This window comes from Perca flavescens, unplaced genomic scaffold, assembly GCF_004354835.1.
Source record: "Perca flavescens isolate YP-PL-M2 unplaced genomic scaffold, PFLA_1.0 EPR50_1.1_unplaced_scaf_5, whole genome shotgun sequence".
NCBI lineage: Eukaryota > Metazoa > Chordata > Actinopteri > Perciformes > Percidae > Perca > Perca flavescens.
The window spans coordinates 250349-271466 of record NW_021166702.1 but is presented as its reverse complement, the minus strand read 5'-3'; the positions used below and the strand labels follow the sequence as shown (position 1 = coordinate 271466).

The 21118-nt window shown below is 40.7% G+C and overlaps 1 protein-coding gene across 1 annotated transcript; it reads left to right on the top strand.

Moving 5' to 3' along the window:
- The first annotated feature begins 14091 nt into the window (after nucleotides 1–14091).
- Nucleotides 14092–15592, top strand: LOC114551765 (uncharacterized). The gene is made up of 2 exons (XM_028572722.1): nucleotides 14092–14169; nucleotides 14390–15592. Exon 2 carries the CDS (start codon nucleotides 14445–14447, stop codon nucleotides 15114–15116), a length of 672 nt encoding a protein of 223 aa, XP_028428523.1. The 5' UTR covers nucleotides 14092–14169; nucleotides 14390–14444; the 3' UTR covers nucleotides 15117–15592.
- The last annotated feature ends 5526 nt before the right edge of the window (nucleotides 15593–21118 follow it).

The window sequence follows — 21118 nt, the reverse complement described above, 5'->3', positions numbered from 1 at the left end:
CCATGGTATACAGTGTCCAGTGCATGTAGACTTTTAAACGAAGCATGCATATATAAAACATCACCATAGTCAAGTACAGACATAAAAGTGGCAGCGACCAGCCTCTTTCTAGATTCGAACGAGAGGCAAGATTTAATTCTAAAATAAAACCCTAGTTTGAGTTTTAATCTTTTAGCTAGCTGCTCAATGTGAAGGGTAAAAGAAATAGAGTCATCAATTAAAATACCAAGATATCTGTACATAGATACACATTCAATTTTTGTACCATGAGAAGTGAGAATTGAAGGCAGATTTGATTTAAATTTATAATTTGAAAAAAGCATGACTTTAGTTTTTTCTGCATTTAAAACAAGTTTTAAATCATGGAGATTATGTTGAAGCGTGTTGAAAGCAAGTTGTAGGTGAGTGAGGGCCTGGTCTGCGGTGGGTGCTGAGCAATACATTATAGTGTCATCAGCATAAAAATGAAATTTTACATTAGACACATTATGATCAATATTATTGATGTAGATGATGAATAACAGTGGCCCCAGGACTGACCCCTGAGGCACACCTTTTGTTATTTTTAGGTAGCGGGAAGTGCTACCCACCGCCTGCACACATTGAGTTCTGTCTGTAAGGTAGTTAACAAACCAGCCAACAGTTTGCTTACAAAGCCCAGTCCTATACAGTCTCTGTTTAAGTACTGTGTGATCCACTGTATCAAATGCCTTCGAAAGGTCAATAAAAAGGGCTGCACAATGCTGCTTGTTGTCCGTAGCTTCAATAAAATCGTTTAAAACCTTAAGGGCTGCTGATGTTGTATTATGCCCTTTTCTAAAACCAGATTGGAAGTCAGATAAAACATTTTGACTGTTTAAAAAATTCTTTAACTGATCACTGACAAGGGATTCTAGGACCTTGACCAGGACACACAGTTTAGAGATTGGTCTGTAGTTGTTTAAGATTGAAGGGTCACCACCTTTTAGCATGGGAACCACAAAGGCTGATTTCCAAATGGGAGGGATGTCATTTGTGTTCAAGCACAGATTAAAAATATTGGTTAAGGGCACGGCAATACAATTCCCTGCTAGCTTTAAAAAGTAGGGATCCAGTTTATCAGGGCCTGCAGATTTAGTTGTGTCCAAGTGCTTGAGGGCTTTATTTACTTCTGAAGCAGTGATAGGACTAAAACTAAAAGACTGGCTAGAAGGATCTAGACCAACAGTCTCAACTGTAGAGGAATAGTCATGCTGGGGACTGACTGAATCAAATAAAAATCCTGAGGCGATGAAATGTTCGTTGAAACAGTCAAGTATTTTGGCTTTGTCAGTGACTTTTTGAGAGTCCATCACAATACTTGAGGGAAACTCTAGGCCATTAGTGTTTTCTGTTAATGATTTGATAGTTTTCCAAAATTTTGACGGGTTGTTGAGGTTATGAGTCGTTTGAGAAATAAAATGATCAGCTTTGGCTTTTCTAATTTTAAGAGTACACGCATTGCGCAGCTGTCTGAAGACCAGCCAGTCAGAGTCCTGATTTGATTTTCTGGCTTTTGCCCATGCCACATTGCGCTCATGGAGGGTAATTGCTAAGTCAGGTGAAAACCAAACATTGTTTCGGCCTTTGACTCTGTATTTCTTTAATGGAGCATACTTATTAATTATATTGGTAAACCCATCATAAAAAAGTTTCCAGGCGCTGTCGACATCTGTACTGGTGTTAATATTTTCCCAATCGTAATTTGATAAGTCATTAAAGAATTCTTGTTCTGAAAAGTGCTTCATGTTACGCTTGACTATAATACGTGGTTTGGTTTTAGGAATTTTAGTATTTCTGACTGTTGCTACAACACAATGATCACTGATGTCGTTTGCAAATATGGAAGCAGTTGAATACTTGTGAGGAACATTAGTTAGAATCACGTCTATTAGGGATGATTTTTCTGGGTTTTTAAAGTTTGGCCGTGTGGGACTGTCAACGATCTGAAAGAGATTTAATGAGTCACAGTAAGCCTTGAAATCATCAGATGCTGGTTGCAACCAGTTCCAGTTAAGATCTCCGAAGGCTACTAATTCCTTAGAGTTAAAATCTGAAAGGAGTTGCATTAAGGAGGGCAGAGCACTGCTGACAGCTGCAGGTGTCCTATAACAACCAACAACCGTTATAGTAAGTGATTTAGAGACTTCGAGGTCCAAAGCTAAGAATTCAAACTGTTTGACTATTGATTTTGACAGCGGTACATTAACTTGGTATTGATTTTTGATGTAGATTGCTACACCCCCACCTCTATTAGGGTGGTCACTCCTAAAAACATTGTAACCACTAATATTAATTACTTTATCAGAAACCGATTTACTCAACCAGGTTTCAGACAAGACAAATACATCAGCGTCTGTAGAGTGCGCCCAGATGCGCAACATGTCCATCTTAGGAACAAGACTGCGTACGTTCAAATGAAAGAACCCAAGACCAGATCTTTCTTTAAAATCTGCCGGGTATTAAAACTTATAGGGGTATCTGGGCCTGGGTTGGGCTGTACATTCCCTGACATCAACAATAATAAAACAATTAAACATTTGTGCTTAAGAGATTTCTTGTACGATTCGTTGCTTCTCGGTCCAAAATTGGAGTCTTGTAGCACCCCAGAGATAGTGGTAAAGTTGTCCCATAACAACATGGTACTGGACAAGCAGACCAAGTCAACAGAGTCAGAGGGGAAGAATAGGGGCAGAGGGAATGGTGCGACATTAAATGAACAGCCAGATGCGCACGTGCCCTTGTATGAATCACACGGTCTTGGGAACACTGGACCGGAGTAGCCATTCCAGTGGTAGTTGCCCCCAGTAGGACATAAGAACAAAGAAAAATAAAAACATAGAGAGGCCAGGAGCAACCACTTCTTTCTCTCCATGTCCGTCGCACCATCCAGACGACCTTAAGGCAGAATATTACGTGGGACCCGGGCAGCCAAGAAACCGGTCTAAGTGTGGTGACGGAGTCCAGGTCAGCGACTGAATCCAGTACGGGTTTTCCGTTTCTCCACGGCGACCAGTGATGTAGCGTGCCGTCACTCGTAAACAGGAAGCCCGGCAGAGTTGAAGCAATGCTGCCGATAAAAGAGTTAAAATCAAGACCAGCCGCCTCTAAAACAACGGGCTATATCTTAAAACCAGCAGTAAGAATAAGGAAAAAAGCACTTTCCTTCATCATGAAGAGATCAGGCACATCAAAAACAGCGACACGTCTGCTATCGAGCTCCAGCAGGTGAACAGGCTCCAACCCGTCAGCGCGAAACAGATCCTCCAGAAACGATGAAGAAACTAACCACAGGTCCAGGTAAATTTCCGTGCCAGCTTGATGGTCGTAATCACGTATTCACATGGGGATTATACAAATACCGTGCGTTTTCAGCCTGCACTGCAATAGGACTACAGAGCCGGTTCACTGAGGATGTCAGTTCCGACTTAAACTATACGGATTTTCGTCATAAAACCGTCGAGAATGACAAATACTGACTCTTCGTTAAAGCAGTAGTATTATTCGAAATCTCACCAAGTGAACAGTTGGCAGTTTTCCCATGAACAGACAAATATCACCCATTCATTCACGCACAGACAGAGACATGCTGCCATCTTGGAAACATCAATGTTACTGGTTTGCTAGTCCATTTTATACTCCATGGGTTCAGATTGAAAAAAAAGTGCAGGAGAATTGAGTCTTGATACATATTTATACTCTGATTCTGTAAGGAGACTCAAACAAAATACTACTAACCCATTTGCTAAAACCACTATTTCAGTTTGGCACGAATCACAAGTTGAGCTGGGAGTGACACCTGTGTTATCTCAACTCTCCCCTATTTGGGGCAATGCAATGTTTGCTCCAGGCAAATCAGACTCAGGCTTTAATTTGTGGTGGCAGAAAGCCATACAGAAAATAGTTTATGCAGAGAATACAATGATGTCCTTTGAAATCTTAAGGGAAAAACACAAAATCCCACAGTCTCACTTTTTTAAGTTTCTTCAGATCCGTAATTTCATACGATCTAAGACTCATTCATTTCAGTGTCCTCCCTTGAGTAGTTTAGAAGAAATAGCAGTTAAAAACCCCACGATAAAGGTAAAATCTCTATGATATACAACCATTTTGTTAATGCTTCTAAAGACTCAACAAACCATAAAAGACTGGCTTGGATTGATGATCTCCAAATGGATGTTACAGAAAATGAATGGGAAAAAACTTGTATCCAAGCACAAACATTATCGATCAACACACGTTTTAAATTGATCCAATATAATTGGATGAGAACATACATAACGCCTGAAAAGTTGAATAGATTCAATCCTAATATCCCAGATATCTGTGGAAAATGTACAACTCATAAAGGAACATTATTTCATTGCATTTGGCAATGTGAGCACTTTGGAGAGAAGTAATCGGTGTATTATCTAAAATTATTTATAAACAAATCCCTGTTTGCCCCAAGATTTGTATACTTGGTCTACTTCCACCTGCCTTATCTTTGGAAATACATGAACAGAAGCTTATAAATTGTGTTTATTGCAAGCGAAACGCCTGATTGCCATACACTGGAAAAGTACTTGTCCATCTTTATCACTCTGGATCAAAGAATTGTCTTCTTGTATAGCAATGGAAAGACTGACTTACTCAATCAAATGAAAAAAACACATTTTACAGGATCTGGGACTCCTTCCTTCATTTCTTAGAACAGAATGGAATAACTCTTGAGTAATACTAATAATGTGATCTTGGGTTTTTATTTTTTTATAAAGGGTGTGAATATACCTGTATGGCTCTCCTGTTGGGGCGGGGAGGGTATGTTTTCTCTCTTTTTATGAAAATCCTATATTGTACATGTATTATTAAAATAAAAATAAATAAAAAAGATGTTAAAAAAAAATGTAACAAATTTAACTGATCAACTCTTCACACAATCAACATATCAAAAAAAAAAATTTTTTAATTTTTCTTTTTCTTTTTAACAAACAGAAGAAATTAACAAGTCGCCTGACACACGACAAAGATAAACATAAAATATACATAAAATAACAAGAAGGCATTGTTCTATAAACAGAAATATACAACAGGACCAGCTGAGGACATAAAAACAAAAAAACAAATAGAGCCTCTGGAGGCATTATATCATCCCAAACCTCAGAATATCACCAGTAGAGGCATGTATACTGTCCAAATATAGTGTCCAAATGCGAGTAAAAGTATCAGTTGTAGAGTGGATAAAACATGTTAGTAGTTCCAGAGGAATAGTCTCTCTAATGACTAAATGCCAACCCTTCATAGAGGGAGGTTTATCGCTGATCCACGACAATAGTAAATTCTTCCTGGCAGCAAAAGTTAACAGGTCAAAAAGACGTCTTTTATGCTTATTAGAAATAAGCTTACAAGGAAAATCCAGGAGAAGAGACAAAGGGTCAGGATCCAAGGCCAAACCTAAGATGTTATTCAATTGAGCTACAATCTTGGACCAGTAGGTCTGAATCACATGACAATCCCATACACAGTGAATATAATCTCCTATGTGTCAGATTTACATTTGGGGCAGAGTGGCGAGTGAGCTGAATTGTACTTGTGTCTTAGAAGAGGCGTAATATGTATTCTGTGGAGAATCCTAAACTGAATGGCTCTTGCTCTATTGCAAACTGAAAGCCTATTGGCTAGAGACCAAACCGTCTCCCATTCATTCTCCGGGATATCCACCCCAAGATGATATCAAAGGACAATAGTGATCCCTCCTCAAATAGGTCACCAATCCTACATATACCATTAGCCAAGGTTAAAACCAGGATCCATAGTACTAGGCAGAAACTCTGGATTATTCAGGATTGGCAACAAAGGAGAGGTTGTGTCAATCCTATCTTCTAATCTTTGAATAGCACGCCATGCCTTGAGAGTATTACGTACTAAAGGATTATCACACATATCTCTACTCAGTTTAGGATTACGGACAAATAATACATTTTGCGAAGGGCATTTAGACTGTGAAGATTCAAGATCAAGCCAAACTTATTTAGGATCTTCTCAACAATAAATCAAAGCTGACAAGCCAACTGATACAGTTTAAAATTTGGGAGATCCAGACCGCCCTTTGCACCAGGGAGCTGAAGCATTGATAATTTCAACCTAGGTTTTCTTTTTTGCTCCAGATAAATGAATTTAACCACCCATTCAACTCTTTTAAAACCTTATTAGACAGTAAAATAGGAACCATCAGCATTGGGTACAGTAAGCGAGGAAGGACATTCATCTTTATCATGGCAACCCGTCCCAGCCAAGATAGAGGGAGAGTCATCCACCTGGTCAAATCGTCTCGGATTTTTCCAAGCAATGGTGTAAAATTAGCTTTATATAATTTCCTAAAAGAAGGAGTTATATTAATACCTAAATAAATAAAACCATCCTCAGAATATTTAAAAGGAAAGGATGGAGGTTGAGTTATGGACTTCTTATTTCCTATAAATAGGGCGACTGATTTAGAAAAATTTATCTTGTACCCGGAAAATTGCCCAAATTCCTGAATGAGATCAACAACCGCTGGTACAGAACTCTCGGGGTCTGAAAGAAAAAGTAATACGTCATCTGCATATAAGGAGATTTTGTGCTGCCTACCTCCCAAGGACACCCCTGACACAGCAGCACTCTCTCTTATCCTCTGAGCAAATGGCTCCATTGCTATTGCAAAGAGCAATGGAGAGAGGGGACAACCTTGCCTAGTACCCCGGAATAAAGAAAAATTATCAGATCTGTGACCATTGGTAATAACCGCGGAGAGGGGAGTATTCGCACCCACTTAATAAAATAATCCCCAAGGCCAAACTTTTCCAGTGCTTTACACAAATCCGCCACTCCACAGAGTCAAAAGCTTTCTCCGCATCTAGGGACAAAATACAGGACTTTGTACTGAGGCTATGGGAAACCTCAATAATGTTCAAAAGCCTCCTAACATTATGGGTGGAGCTTCTGCTTTTAATAAACCCTGTCTGGTCTTCATGAATAATAGATGGCAGAACCTTTTCCAATCTTAGCGCAAACATTTTAGATAACAATTTTAAATCTGAATTAAGCAAAGCAATCGGCCTGTAGGAGCCACAATTTTCTGGGTCCTTGCCTTTTTTTAAATAAGAGAAATATTTGCCTCACGGGTTTAGGGGGGGGGTAACCTATCAGTCAAGAACGAATGATTGAGCATAGCTAAAAGAGGGTCTAGAAGCACGTACTCAAATTCTTTATAGAATTCGCATGCGAGGTCATCAGGCCCCAGAGATTTACCAGACTCCAAACTATGGAGTGCAGTTATAGCTTCCTCCCTTGAAATAGGCACATTGAGAAGTTCTCTCTGTTCTTCTGAAACGACAGGAAGGGTTAGGCAATCAAGGAATGATACCCTATAATCATGCTTTTGGGAAGAGTGATGAGACTGGTAGAACTGTTTAAAAATATTGTTAATAATAAGAGAGTCAAAATAACGATAGGGCCTACTATAGAAGTAATAAATAGTGAATCAGAATTGGATTTCGTTAAGTGAGCTAGATATTTACTAGGTTTATTACCCCATTCGTATAATTTTTGCTTTGAATATAATATAGTTAAATGAGACTGATGAGTAAGCAATGAATTTAAAGAGGACAGCACAGCACAGCACTTATTTTTCTAACAAAGCTGGGAGGGAACGTTCAAGTAGCTGCTAGTGGCCGTACTTAACTCTGACTCTAGGTGTTTCTGTTTTTCTAACTGTTTTCTTTTATTGGTTGCAGAGTAAGAAATAACAAGGCCTCTAATGTATGCTTTGGTCGTCTCCCATAGAAGTGAGGGATTATTTGTGGATTCTGAGTTAATAGATAAAAATATCTTAAACTCTGAATTAAAGTGTGAGAGAAATGTATCATCTTTGAGTAATAAATTATTAAATCTCAAACTTCTAACAGGTCTAAAAAACACCTTCACACAAACATCCAGCATCACTATGGCGTGATCAGATATAACAATATCTCCTATGTTGCAGTGTGAAATTGCATGCATTATAGTCCTAGGAGCAAGAAAGTAGTTGATCCTAGAATGACACTTATGTGGGTGAGAAAAAAAAGTGAATTTCTTCAGATGCGGGTTCAGAGTGCGCCAAACATCCAGATATTCTAAGTCATCACACAGTGCAGCAAGAGCTTTGGACTGTTTGGTGAAGAGAGAGTCCCTGGGGGAAAACGGTCTAGTAATGAATTCAGTATACAATTAAAGTCTCCTCCAATAATACACCAACCAGATGCACGATCTTTAAACTCAAGGAAAGCTTTTGTAAGAAATTCTGAGGAGTAATTTGGGGGCAATATAGATTTAAAAGGGAAATTTCCTCTGCGTTCAAAGTCCCCTTAATAATGATGTATCTACCATGTTTGTCCTTAAAACTGTCTGTGACCCTAAAAGGTATACTTTTACTATTCAAAATGGCTACTTCTCTAATTCTTTTCGTAAAAGATGAAAAGTGGATCTGACCAACCCATTTGTTATGTGTTAAGATTCAGATGTTCACTATTGCTCAGATGGGTTTCTTGTAATAAAGCTACATCTATATTCTCCTTATGGAGTCGTGTGAGCACCTTACGAATTTTTATTCACCCATGTAAACCCCTTACGTTCCACGTGCAGAGTCTTAAGTTACCAGCCATTACTTAAAGAATAGATCAGGTTGTGCTCTCCCTCTTTCAAAAATATACGTGATCATTACCTTGTCATTAGATCCAGTAAACAGATACACGTGTGTCAAGGCATTACAGTAAACAATAACACAAATTAGAACACGCCGAACTGGCAACATGAAAAGAAAGGGAAAAAGGAAAAGAAAAAAATAGCACAATAAGGAAATACAAAAATAGGAAAGGAGGGGCCATTGAGGGGAAAAACAGTCAGTCTCTCGTTGACTCTCCAGTAGCAACGATACATAAAAGTAACACCCAAAAACAAAAGTTATTAAGACAGCCCCGTCACTCAAAAAAAATAGAAAATAAAGTACGCGAGCTAGCACATTACAACGCATGAAGCCAGGCCAACCGATCAGGTGCTGGAGTTTGAGTCGTTTTTATCCAGGTACTGCAAGACTGCAGCCGCCGCCTCAAGACTTTAAGGGTGCTTCCAATGTTAACTCGAAGCGAGCACCCATATCACGGAGTCGCTGCTTAACCGCGTTGAATTCCTTTTGCGCTTCCGTCACTGAAGCCGAAAAATCCTGGTAGAATGATATCTTGCTGTCCTCATACCGCAAATCTCCATCCACTGATCGTTTCCTGCTGGCATCGAGGACCCTCTGCTTGTCACCATAGTTGTGGAACCGAAAAATCAGTGGCCGTGGTCTGTCCTTAGCACCCGGTTTTGGGGCCAACATACGGTGCCATTTCAATCTTTTTTTTTTTTTTTTTTTTTTTTTTTTCAACAGATTATTATTGGTTTTCTACAGAAACACTAGTTATACATTTTGCCATCATGTCAGTAACAGAGATAGATAAAATAAAAGTACACATACATTCATATTGCCATCCATCTATTCTCAGCAGGGAAATGCCCCAGTCTACTGCCCCCCCTTCATCTTCACAGCACATAACAGAGCCTCTCTCCATATTGCTCTGCATACACACACATTGTCCATTCGTGTAGCTATAGTCACAACAGTGCCCATATTCTACAGAAGTTAGCAGAGATACATCAAGTGGAGTTAGAAAATCAAAAAAATAATAATACTAATAAAAAAAATATAAAAAAAGACAGTGTTGGAGAACCACAGTACAAGAGAAGGCACTTATGGATATAACCCAGGTGGGCATGGCCATTTTAGAGAAAACTGGCCCCTCATCACTAGCCGAGCCATATCCTCAGGTAGGTAGGCCCTTTCAATCTTAATGCGACCGCTCTTAGTATGTAGTCCGAGAAATTCGGGAATCCACGATTCCAGAAACGTAGCTGCATTGGCACCCTCAACCTCTTTGCAAAGGCCCAGAATTCGGACATTTTTGCGCCGGCCTCTATTCTCCAAGTCGTCAATATGTTCGGTAAGCATGGCAACTTGTTTTTCAAGAGTGGAAACGCGAGGTTGCACGTCCTCCGAGAATGCCTCTGTCGCCACGATTCTCCGCTCCGCCTCATCCAATCGACCAGTAACACTTGCTGCTGGGTATGATTATGCACCGTTTCTGCCAGCGGACCGTGTTTTTCATCTATTGCATTAGAAATCTTGTCCATCATAATTTGAAGTGCTTTTGCAAGCACTGGGCTAAGTTCAGCCTCGCTGCCAGCATCTGCCAGACTCTGTTCAGGCTCGTCGGCCGAGCCCTAAGCGGTCTAATCTTTTTTTGCCATTTTCTTAGCAGTTCTTGGCATTTTCGGCAAAGATTGCAGCCAGAAAGTCTCTAGCGAGTCTCTAGCGACATACTACACAAGATTTGTAATAGAAAATCTGTGAAAGGAAAACAGATAAACGTAACAGGAGCAAGCTAGAACTACTGCTACTTCCAAGCCGCCATCTTGAGCCCCCAACATATACATTTTTTAAATTCATGTTTTATCCAAGTTTGGCAAAAAACAATATAATTAAAGCTGCAAGCAGTGATGGACGGGCCCTCGCACCTCTGCGTGCGTCGGGGTTACCGGCGGACGCCGCTCCTTGCGACCGTGCATTTGGGCGGCACTCAGACACTGCAAATCGTCACCAATGAAAAGGGAACTCCCCGCCGAGTTCAACGATACCTCACACAAGACTCTCGTCATACATTTCATGTTAGCTGTGAAAGGGGGCGTGGCTAAGTCATAGGGGGCAATTCAAACCATAACCAATGAATAAGGAAGTCTCTGCTGAGTTCGTTGATACGTCACCTAAGACTCTACCTTAAATGGGTCACCAGTTATGAAAGGGGGCGTGGCTTAAGTATAGGGGGCGGGCAAAACCATAAACAATGAATAAGGAACTCTCTGCTGAGTTCAATGATACCTCACACAAGGGTATATCTTAAACGGTTCAAATGTTATGAAAGGGGCGTGGCCTGAGTAAGTGCGCGTGGTTAAAGTATAGGGGTGGCTCAGTATCACATGTAGACTACAGATTCTAAGTTTCATGTAAATCGGATGATGTTTGTCATATAAGGTGCATTTCCTGTTGCCAGCGGGGGGCGCTATGACCAAAAGTCAATTTTGGCCTGTAGGTGTCCTCAGGCCTGGACCCTTGTCCATCGTGAGAAATTTCGGGCAGATACGACAACATACACTCAAGTTACAACAATTTCTTTGTTCATCGCTAAACACTCAAAATGGCCGCCACGCCACGCCCACACCGTCTGACGAAAAGTTTTTCTTTTAATAACTTTTCATCGTTAAGCCCCTCAAAAAGCAAATTAATTTGGTGTAATAATAATTCCACCCCACCCGAGAGAGAACAATTGGTAAAACCAAAATTGACATGTCAACAGTATATTATACATAAAACAAAACAGATACATAAATAAATAAGGAAAATACTGAAATAGATGAAATAAAAATGTTTCAAAATAATAAAAATAAAAAAATAAATAAATAAATAAAAGGAAAATAAACAAACAAAGGGGAGGGGGGGCTCAGTAGTCACTTGCTAAGTTTCCATCCACTTGTCAATCGAATTATCTGAAGTTCTGTAAAAACCTCATGTGAATAAAGCTGGTGAAAGTGTGTTTCCATCCAACAGCTTTGAAGCGAATAAAAACCTGTGCGTAATGACGCGTCACATGCTGTTTTGCGATTAAATTGGTATATTGAATTAATTTGAGACATTTTAAGGTGTTTCCATTCATCTTTGCACTGATTCACACAAGATTCAAGCGAACTTTTGCGAACAAAGTTTTGCTAGACAGTTGTTGTTGTTAATATTAGAAGCCTAGCTATAAGCTCCGATGGGCCTTTGGCTGAGGATCTGATCCAGCTCATCAAAAAGGTGGAACTTGCCTTATATTTTCCCTCCGGCACCGCTGCGAGACAACTCTCTTTTTTGAGCCGTGTATCGCTGTTTAAGCGCCTTCCATTTACTCCGCAGGACGTCCCACGGCTTGTCGTAAGGGACCTTCTAAAACGCTTAACGTGAAAAAGCTTAATATCAAAACAACGATCAATCATCACCAGATGTATCATGGTCATATCTTGTCATGAACACTTAAGCCTGTCAAAAAAACTAAATCGAAATCCAACGATTATAAAAGTTATCTCACGTTAATGTGTCAGATAACGTCCATAATATTTGGACATTGGGTTAGATTTGACCGTTTTAAGTGGTTATGATGAGCAATATAGAAGACATTATATTTTTTAGTGATGATTGATCGTTGTTTAGGTACATTAAACCACGTTAAGCTTTTTCACATTAGTACTTATAAAGCCAATGAGAACCGTGGAGAGTCAACCCCAGCCGCTCCGCTGCCCTGAAGCAGAAACGCTTTATGTCAGATAACGTCAATAATAATTGGACATTGGGTTAGATTATTTGACAGTTTTCCGTGGTTATGATGGGTAATATGAGAGAGAAATTTGGTGATGATTGATCATTGTTTAGGTACATTACACCACGTTAAGCTTTTTCCTCGCCATACGGCCACTGATGAAGAAAACATTAACGTGAGATAACTTCTATAACCGTTGGATTTCGATTTAGTTTTTTTTTACAGGCTTAAGTGTTCATGACAAGATATGACCATGATACATCTGGTGATGATTGATCGTTGTTTAGATACATTACATCACGTTAAGCTTTTTCACGTTAAGCGTTTTAGAATGTCCCTGTCGTAACCTTTGTTGGTCATTTCCTTCGCGAGCTCCTGATAAATGATGGTGTTACGCCCCGTAGCTAGGGGTATCAAAGCATAACATAAAACCAGTTGGAATGTGGTAATAGAAAGGATATTTATTTTGGAATCAGGCAAATAATGACAAACAGTGCTCAACAAAGGATAAGTGGGCGATGGGTGCTGCGGAAATCAAAAACAGAATATAACAAAAGGAGATCTTCAAAAGGAAGACTATTTCTAAATCTAAAAGGAAACAAAAGATTAAACAAAACACCTACTTAACTGAAGTACTTGGTAAAAACACAAAAATACAGGTCTCGCAGCACCCCTGAATCTAATGAGGCTAACACAACACAAAGTGACTAACTGCATGAAGGGTATCAGTTTTTAATGCTTATTCCTAGGCCCATGTCCTCGCACTCTCAAACAAAGTCTGGTCTGGCAGCTCTCTTTAGCTGCAAACGAGTGCCTCTTTAAGCTGGAGGCAGACACCTGACTCCTCCTGATTGGCCGGCCAGTGGGGAGCACGCCGCACCAATCAGCAGCTTCTTCCTCCAGGTACTAGGCGGGTCCTTCCTGGTCCATCCAATCGCCAGTGGTCGGGATGGCACAGCCTGCTTTGCATATTCCATGTCAACAAACACAGGAGGGCACTGACGGCGGCCGTAACAGATGGCGTTTTTTAGATTTTTGCTATCTAAAATAGCTGTTATATTTTTCTGGTAAATTAAATTAAAAAAGTATCTTGTCTCCTCGTTTGTCCACTTACATCTGTTTTTGTTGACACCTGTCATGTGTGCAAACAGAGAGGAAATGAACTGAAACTTCTTCTTCCTTTTATTGCGAGTTGCAACCATAAAATGACTTAAAACGTAATCGCAATTCATTATTTTTTCGGCAAATAACGTTTCCATCAGCGTTTATCGCATAAGTCGTATATCGATCAAGAGAAAATCCGATGAGACCGAACGTATTTTCTTTGAGTCAATATTCATGAAATTCAATCGGATTTTACTGTTTCCATAAGGCATTTTTCATTCGATATCACTTAATTCGGGTAAAAACGGATTGATGGAAACATAGCTACTGTCAGGCAGAGATGCTAAAGATTCAATACAATTTAAGAGAGGTCTCCGAGTTATTTCAAATGCATTTAAGGAGCCATTGAGGGAAAATCTGAGCTTTCCAAGTCTAACGGACAGGAAGATCTCTTTCACCTATCTACTATTAGATGGAGGTTGAGGGTGTTTCCAGTTAAGGAGTGTAAGACGCCTGGCCAGCAGGGTGGCAAAGGCAAGAACGGTCTGCATGACTTTGGAAGAAGAAGGCTGCATATGGGCACCAAGCAAAGCCAAGAGAGGCTCAGGTGAGATAACAGCGTTATATGCTGTGCTAAGAGTTTTGAAGATTTCTGACCAGAATGGGGGCGAGCCTGGGACAGAACCAGAACATATGGGAATGGTCAGCTGGGGAATGCTTGCACCTATTACAGGAGTCAGATGCATTGGGGTAAATCCGAGACAGCTTCAAATTAGTATAATGAACTTTGTGTACCACCTTACACTGTAAGAGGCTGTGTCTTGCAGAGATTGAAGAGGAACAAAAGACTTTCTGAAGCGGGTGGACGCAGACTATGCTGCCATGGTCCAGAGGGCGTGCACTGACCCCAACAGCCTCCTTCATCCAACCACATGCCAACATATCTCCAGATATGTAAAGCATCTGGCCAAATTAAAAAACACCAGCTCCTCCCTCAATACCAGCCCAGAGAAAGTTTTGGAGACACAGCAGCTGTGGCACAGTTTGACTACAGGCAGTCAAACGACCAGCGTGCCTGTCGTAACTCTACCTCCTGCTACTTTCAACCCTTCACCTGCTGCTCCACCCCAGGAGGAGTCCCTGAGCCGGGCTACAGTGGAGCGGATTGTAGCAGAGTTAATGCAAAAACAACAACAACATCAGCAGCCGCAGCAGCAGCAGCAGAAAAAAAAGACCAGGAACTGTGTAGCCTGTGGTCAGCCCAAGTCCCGGTATCTTGGCGATGGCTCATCAGTTCATTTCTTTTATCAGACACAAACAATCAAATACTTTTACTGCTCCACAAAGGTGTTTAAGACATATGCAGACGAAGGCCTCACAAACCCTCGGATGTCTTTTGAGGACTTTGCTGCGTCTCCATTCTTTGAGCGGGAGCTGGATGCGCCAGACAGAGGGGGGCTGAGTGGAGGAGGGTGGCAGAGGAGAGGGCAAAGAGGAAGTCAGAAGTGCAGCTTCCAACAGGTCGCCTGTGCAGGTTCTGTCATCAACCCCTAAAGCAGGGCCCTGACAGCCCTCACGTACATGACAGCTTCCCCGGGGTACCAGGGAAATACATCTACTGCCCCTCCAGAGTGTTCTCCCCCTACAAGGCACAGGGCATGGGGAAGGAGATGACCTGGGGGGAGTTCAAACTGTCGGACTTCTATGAGGCTGAAAGGGACAAATGGGTGGCAGAGAAAAAAAAATGAACACTTCAACTTCAAATATACCCTCTCTCTCTCACACACACACACACACACACACTACTGTACTTAGTCAGGACTGTTTCATTGTGATATTTTAGTTTATTCAACTTTATTCACCTTCACTGGATATCTGGTCTGAATCATCATCATCACTTTTTCATCATCACATCACAGTCTCTCAGTTGTTCACATGCACTCTTCTGTAACAGTGTAAATAAGTGTAATTTTATTTTACACAGTGTGTACATTTTTATTGTGTGTTTTAGATTTGTATTGTGTTTTAGATCTTTATTTGGTGTTTTAGAATTAGGTAGTTTTTAATAAAATATCCTGAAAGCATCACTGTGTCTTTATTTGACTGAGGAAGTAAACGTCTTAAAAAATGAAATAAAATTAAACATAAATTGATATAGTGCTTTGCAATTTTGTATCATTATACAAAAATGTACTATTATTAAGTTAAATTCAACTTTTACCAGTAGCAGCATGTAAAAGTATTATTGTCATAACATTCAAATCATGAGGTGTTATCATATTTCCACATCATTTTAAAAAAATATATTGAATTAAATTTAACATTAAACGGTTAAAAACTTTATATATAATTGTTTTGTGTAATACAGACATGCTGTAGCATAATATTCTGAACTAAATACAGGACAATTTGTTTGGGTAAGGGGGGATTCGAACCCTGCTCTTTTGGAGAGGCTTCCGGTCAGGAAAACATTTTTTTTTTTTTTTTTTTTTAGAAAGTCTTCTACACCTATACGCGACTGGCCCGAACCCCCAACATATACATTTTTTAAATTCATGTTTTATCCAAGTTTGGCAAAAAACAATATAATTAAAGCTGCAAGCAGTGATGGACGGGCCCTCGCACCTCTGCGTGCGTCGGGGTTACCGGCGGACGCCGCTCCTTGCGACCGTGCATTTGGGCGGCACTCAGACACTGCAAATCGTCACCAATGAAAAGGGAACTCCCCGCCGAGTTCAACGATACCTCACACAAGACTCTACGTCATACATTTCATGTTAGCTGTGAAAGGGGGCGTGGCTAAGTCATAGGGGGCAATTCAAACCATAACCAATGAATAAGGAAGTCTCTGCTGAGTTCGTTGATACGTCACCTAAGACTCTACCTTAAATGGGTCACCAGTTATGAAAGGGGCGTGGCTTAAGTATAGGGGGCGGGCAAAACCATAAACAATGAATAAGGAACTCTCTGCTGAGTTCAATGATACCTCACACAAGGGTATATCTTAAACGGTTCAAATGTTATGAAAGGGGGCGTGGCCTGAGTAAGTGCGCGTGGTTAAAGTATAGGGGGTGGCTCAGTATCACATGTAGACTACAGATTCTAAGTTTCATGTAAATCGGATGATGTTTGTCATATAAGGTGCATTTCCTGTTGCCAGCGGGGGGCGCTATGACCAAAAGTCAATTTTGGCCTGTAGGTGTCCTCAGGCCTGGACCCTTGTCCATCGTGAGAAATTTCGGGCAGATACGACAACATACACTCAAGTTACAACAATTTCTTTGTTCATCGCTAAACACTCAAAATGGCCGCCACGCCACGCCCACACCGTCTGACGAAAAGTTTTTCTTTTAATAACTTTTCATCGTTAAGCCCCTCAAAAAGCAAATTAATTTGGTGTAATAATAATTCCTTCGGTTTCAATAGGGCCTTCGCCGCTGTCGGCGCTCAGGCCATAATAAATGAATGCTTTATTGTTTACACCATCCAGGGGTAGCTCCGCTGCCTGTTTCCTCCTCTCCCGGGCCGGGAGTGCTATTGCCTGTGAATTTGGGAGCAAATTCACAGGCAATAGCACTACAGTTCCATGTAACAGAGAAGGCTTACATTCTTTCATTTCCACCCCCACCTTAATCTTTTTATCCCTCCCACAATTCCACCCCACCCGAGAGAGAACAATTGGTAAAACCAAAATTGACATGTCAACAGTATATTATACATAAAACAAAACAGATACATAAATAAATAAGGAAAATACTGAAATAGATGAAATAAAAATGTTTCAAAATAATAAAAAATAAAAATAAATAAATAAATAAAAGAAAAGGAAAATAAACAAACAAAGGGGAGGGGGGGCTCAGTAGTCACTTGCTAAGTTTCCATCCACTTGTCAATCGAATTATCTGAAGTTCTGTAAAAACCTCATGTGAATAAAGCTGGTGAAAGTGTGTTTCCATCCAACAGCTTTGAAGCGAATAAAAACCTGTGCGTAATGACGTCACATGCTGTTTTGCGATTAAATTGGTATATTGAATTAATTTGAGACATTTTAAGGTGTTTCCATTCATCTTTGCACTGATTCACACAAGATTCAAAAGCGAACTTTTGCGAACAAAGTTTTGCTAGACAGTTGTTGTTGTTAATATTAGAAGCCTAGCTATAAGCTCCGATGGGCCTTTGGCTGAGGATCTGATCCAGCTCATCAAAAAGGTGGAACTTGCCTTATATTTTCCCTCCGGCACCGCTGCGAGACAACTCTCTTTTTTGAGCCGTGTATTGCTGTTTAAGCGCCTTCCATTTACTCCGCAGGGCGTCCCACGGCTTGTCGTGAGGGACCTTCTAAAACGCTTAACGTGAAAAAGCTTAATATCAAAACAACGATCAATCATCACCAGATGTATCATGGTCATATCTTGTCATGAACACTTAAGCCTGTCAAAAAAAAACTAAATCGAAATCCAACGATTATAAAAGTTATCTCACGTTAATGTGTCAGATAACGTCCATAATATTTGGACATTGGGTTAGATTTGACCGTTTTAAGTGGTTATGATGAGCAATATAGAAGACATTATATTTTTAGTGATGATTGATCGTTGTTTAGGTACATTAAACCACGTTAAGCTTTTTCACATTAGTACTTATAAAGCCAATGAGAACCGTGGAGAGTCAACCCCAGCCGCTCCGCTGCCCTGAAGCAGAAACGCTTTATGTCAGATAACGTCAATAATAATTGGACATTGGGTTAGATTATTTGACAGTTTTCCGTGGTTATGATGGGTAATATGAGAGAGAAATTTGGTGATGATTGATCATTGTTTAGGTACATTACACCACGTTAAGCTTTTTCCCTCGCCATACGGCCACTGATGAAGAAAACATTAACGTGAGATAACTTCTATAACCGTTGGATTTCGATTTAGTTTTTTTTACAGGCTTAAGTGTTCATGACAAGATATGACCATGATACATCTGGTGATGATTGATCGTTGTTTAGATACATTACATCACGTTAAGCTTTTTCACGTTAAGCGTTTTAGAATGTCCCTGTCGTAACCTTTGTTGGTCATTTCCTTCGCGAGCTCCTGATAAATGATGGTGTTACGCCCCGTAGCTAGGGGTATCAAAGCATAACATAAAACCAGTTGGAATGTGGTAATAGAAAGGATATTTATTTTGGAATCAGGCAAATAATGACAAACAGTGCTCAACAAAGGATAAGTGGGCCGATGGGTGCTGCGGAAATCAAAAACAGAATATAACAAAAGGAGATCTTCAAAAGGAAGACTATTTCTAAATCTAAAAGGAAACAAAAGATTAAACAAAACACCTACTTAACTGAAGTACTTGGTAAAAACACAAAAATACAGGTCTCGCAGCACCCCTGAATCTAATGAGGCTAACACAACACAAAGTGACTAACTGCATGAAGGGTATCAGTTTTAATGCTTATTCCTAGGCCCATGTCCTCGCACTCTCAAACAAAGTCTGGTTCAAACACAATCAATGTCTTTTGGTCTGACCTGCAATCTCAGTAACCTGGATAATAATGACCAGTTAACAGAGAACTCTCCCAGAGAACTGGGCAAACAAAGCCAGGCCTTCCGAAATGTACGTAGTGCACTACTCATCACGTTCGCCTAGCATGCAAAATGTACCCGATAGGAAAACATTTGTCTTCAAGTTTTAACTCTAAGTTGTACAATCAAACAGTTCAGTCAAATCGTCACTCACTATAATGGTTTATTTGACAGCATGAACATGCTCAATGCTGCTGTGCAACTTTTGTCTTTCTTGGTGAAAAATCAGCTGGTAGAAAGCTATCCCGGTCGGTGAATCAAAGTCTACAAAGAGCAGAGAACTTGACAATCTCCCACCCTCCACTGCGCCTTTAAACGCATTGGTCGTGTTCAGGAGTTCCTTAAAGTGCTCCTTTCATCGCTTGACAATATTCCCAGTCAAGGTCAGGAGTTCTTCTGCCCTGCTGAACACAGCCTGAGTCAAGGCCTGCTTTGCCCTCATGAGTCGTCCAACGGTTTGCCAGAACTTCCTTGAGGCCAACCGAAATTCCTCCTTCATAGCCTCCAGCAGAAATCAACATGTGGTAGGAATATGGACTAATAACAGGGGCGGAAACATGTTTCTTTGTTGGTGTTTGCTCAACACAATCAATGTCTGTTTGCTCCACACAATCAATGACCTGCAATCTCAGTAACCTGGATAATAATGGCCAGTTAACAGAGAACTCTCCTGCTGGGCAAACAAAGCCAGGCCTTCTGAAATGTAATGTAGTGCACTACTCATCACGTTACGCCTAGCATGCAAAATGTACCCGATATAGGAAAATGTTTGTCTTCAAGTTTTAACTCTAAGTTATACAATCAAACAGTTCAGTCAAATCATCAGTCACTATAATGGTTTATTTGACAGCATGAACATGCTCAATGCTGCTGTGCAATTTTGTCTTTCCCAATAATCAGCTGGGTGAAAGCAAAGTCTGCAAAATCAAGTCTAGAGAACTTGACAATCTCCCACCCTCCACTGCGCCTTTAAACGCATTGGTCGTGTTCAGGAGTTCCTTAAAGTGCTCCTTTCATCGCTTGACAATATTCCCAGACAAAGTCAGGAGTTCTTCTGCCCTGCTGAACACAGCCTGAGTCAAGGCCTGCTTTGCCCTCATGAGTCGTCCAACGGTTTGCCAGAACTTCCTTGAGGCCAACCGAAATTCCCCCTTCATAGCCTCCAGCAGAAATCAACATGTGGTAGGAATATGGACTAAAGACTTCATGTAACAAGATGTTGGTAATGGTGAAATTGACAAGCGAAAGGTCCCCTGTTGGAAACAGGGTGGAAACATGTTTCTTTGTTGATGTTTGCTCCACACAATCAATCTCTGCTGACCTGCAATCTCAGTATCCTGGATAATAATGGCCAGTTAACAGAGAACTCTCCGCTGGGCAAACAAAGCCAGGCCTTCTGAAATGTACGTGAGTGCACTACTCATCACGTTCGCCTAGCATGCAAAATGTACCCGATAGGAAAAAATTTGTCTTCAAGTTTTAACTCTAAGTTGTACAATCAAACAGTTCAGTCAAATCATCACTCACTATAATGGTTTTTTGACAGCATGAACATGCTCAATGCTGCTGTGCAACTTTTTGTCTTTCTTGGTGAATAATGCTGGTAGAAAGCTATCCCGGTCGGTGAATCAAAGTCTGCAAAGAGCAGAGAACTTGACAATCTCCCACCCTCCACTGCGCCTTTAAACGCATTGGTCGTGTTCAGGAGTTCCTTAAAGTGCTCCTTCCATCGCTTGACAATATTCCCAGTCAAGGTCAGGAGTTCTTCTGCCCTGCTGAACACAGCCTGAGTCAAGGCCTGCTTTGCCCTCATGAGTCGTCCAACGGTTTGCCAGAACTTCCTTGAGGCCAACCGAAATTCCTCCTTCATAGCCTCCAGCAGAAATCAACATGTGGTAGGAATATGGACTAATGACTTCATGTAACAAGATGTTGGTAATGGTGAATTTGACACGGTGGTCCCCTGTTGGAAACAGG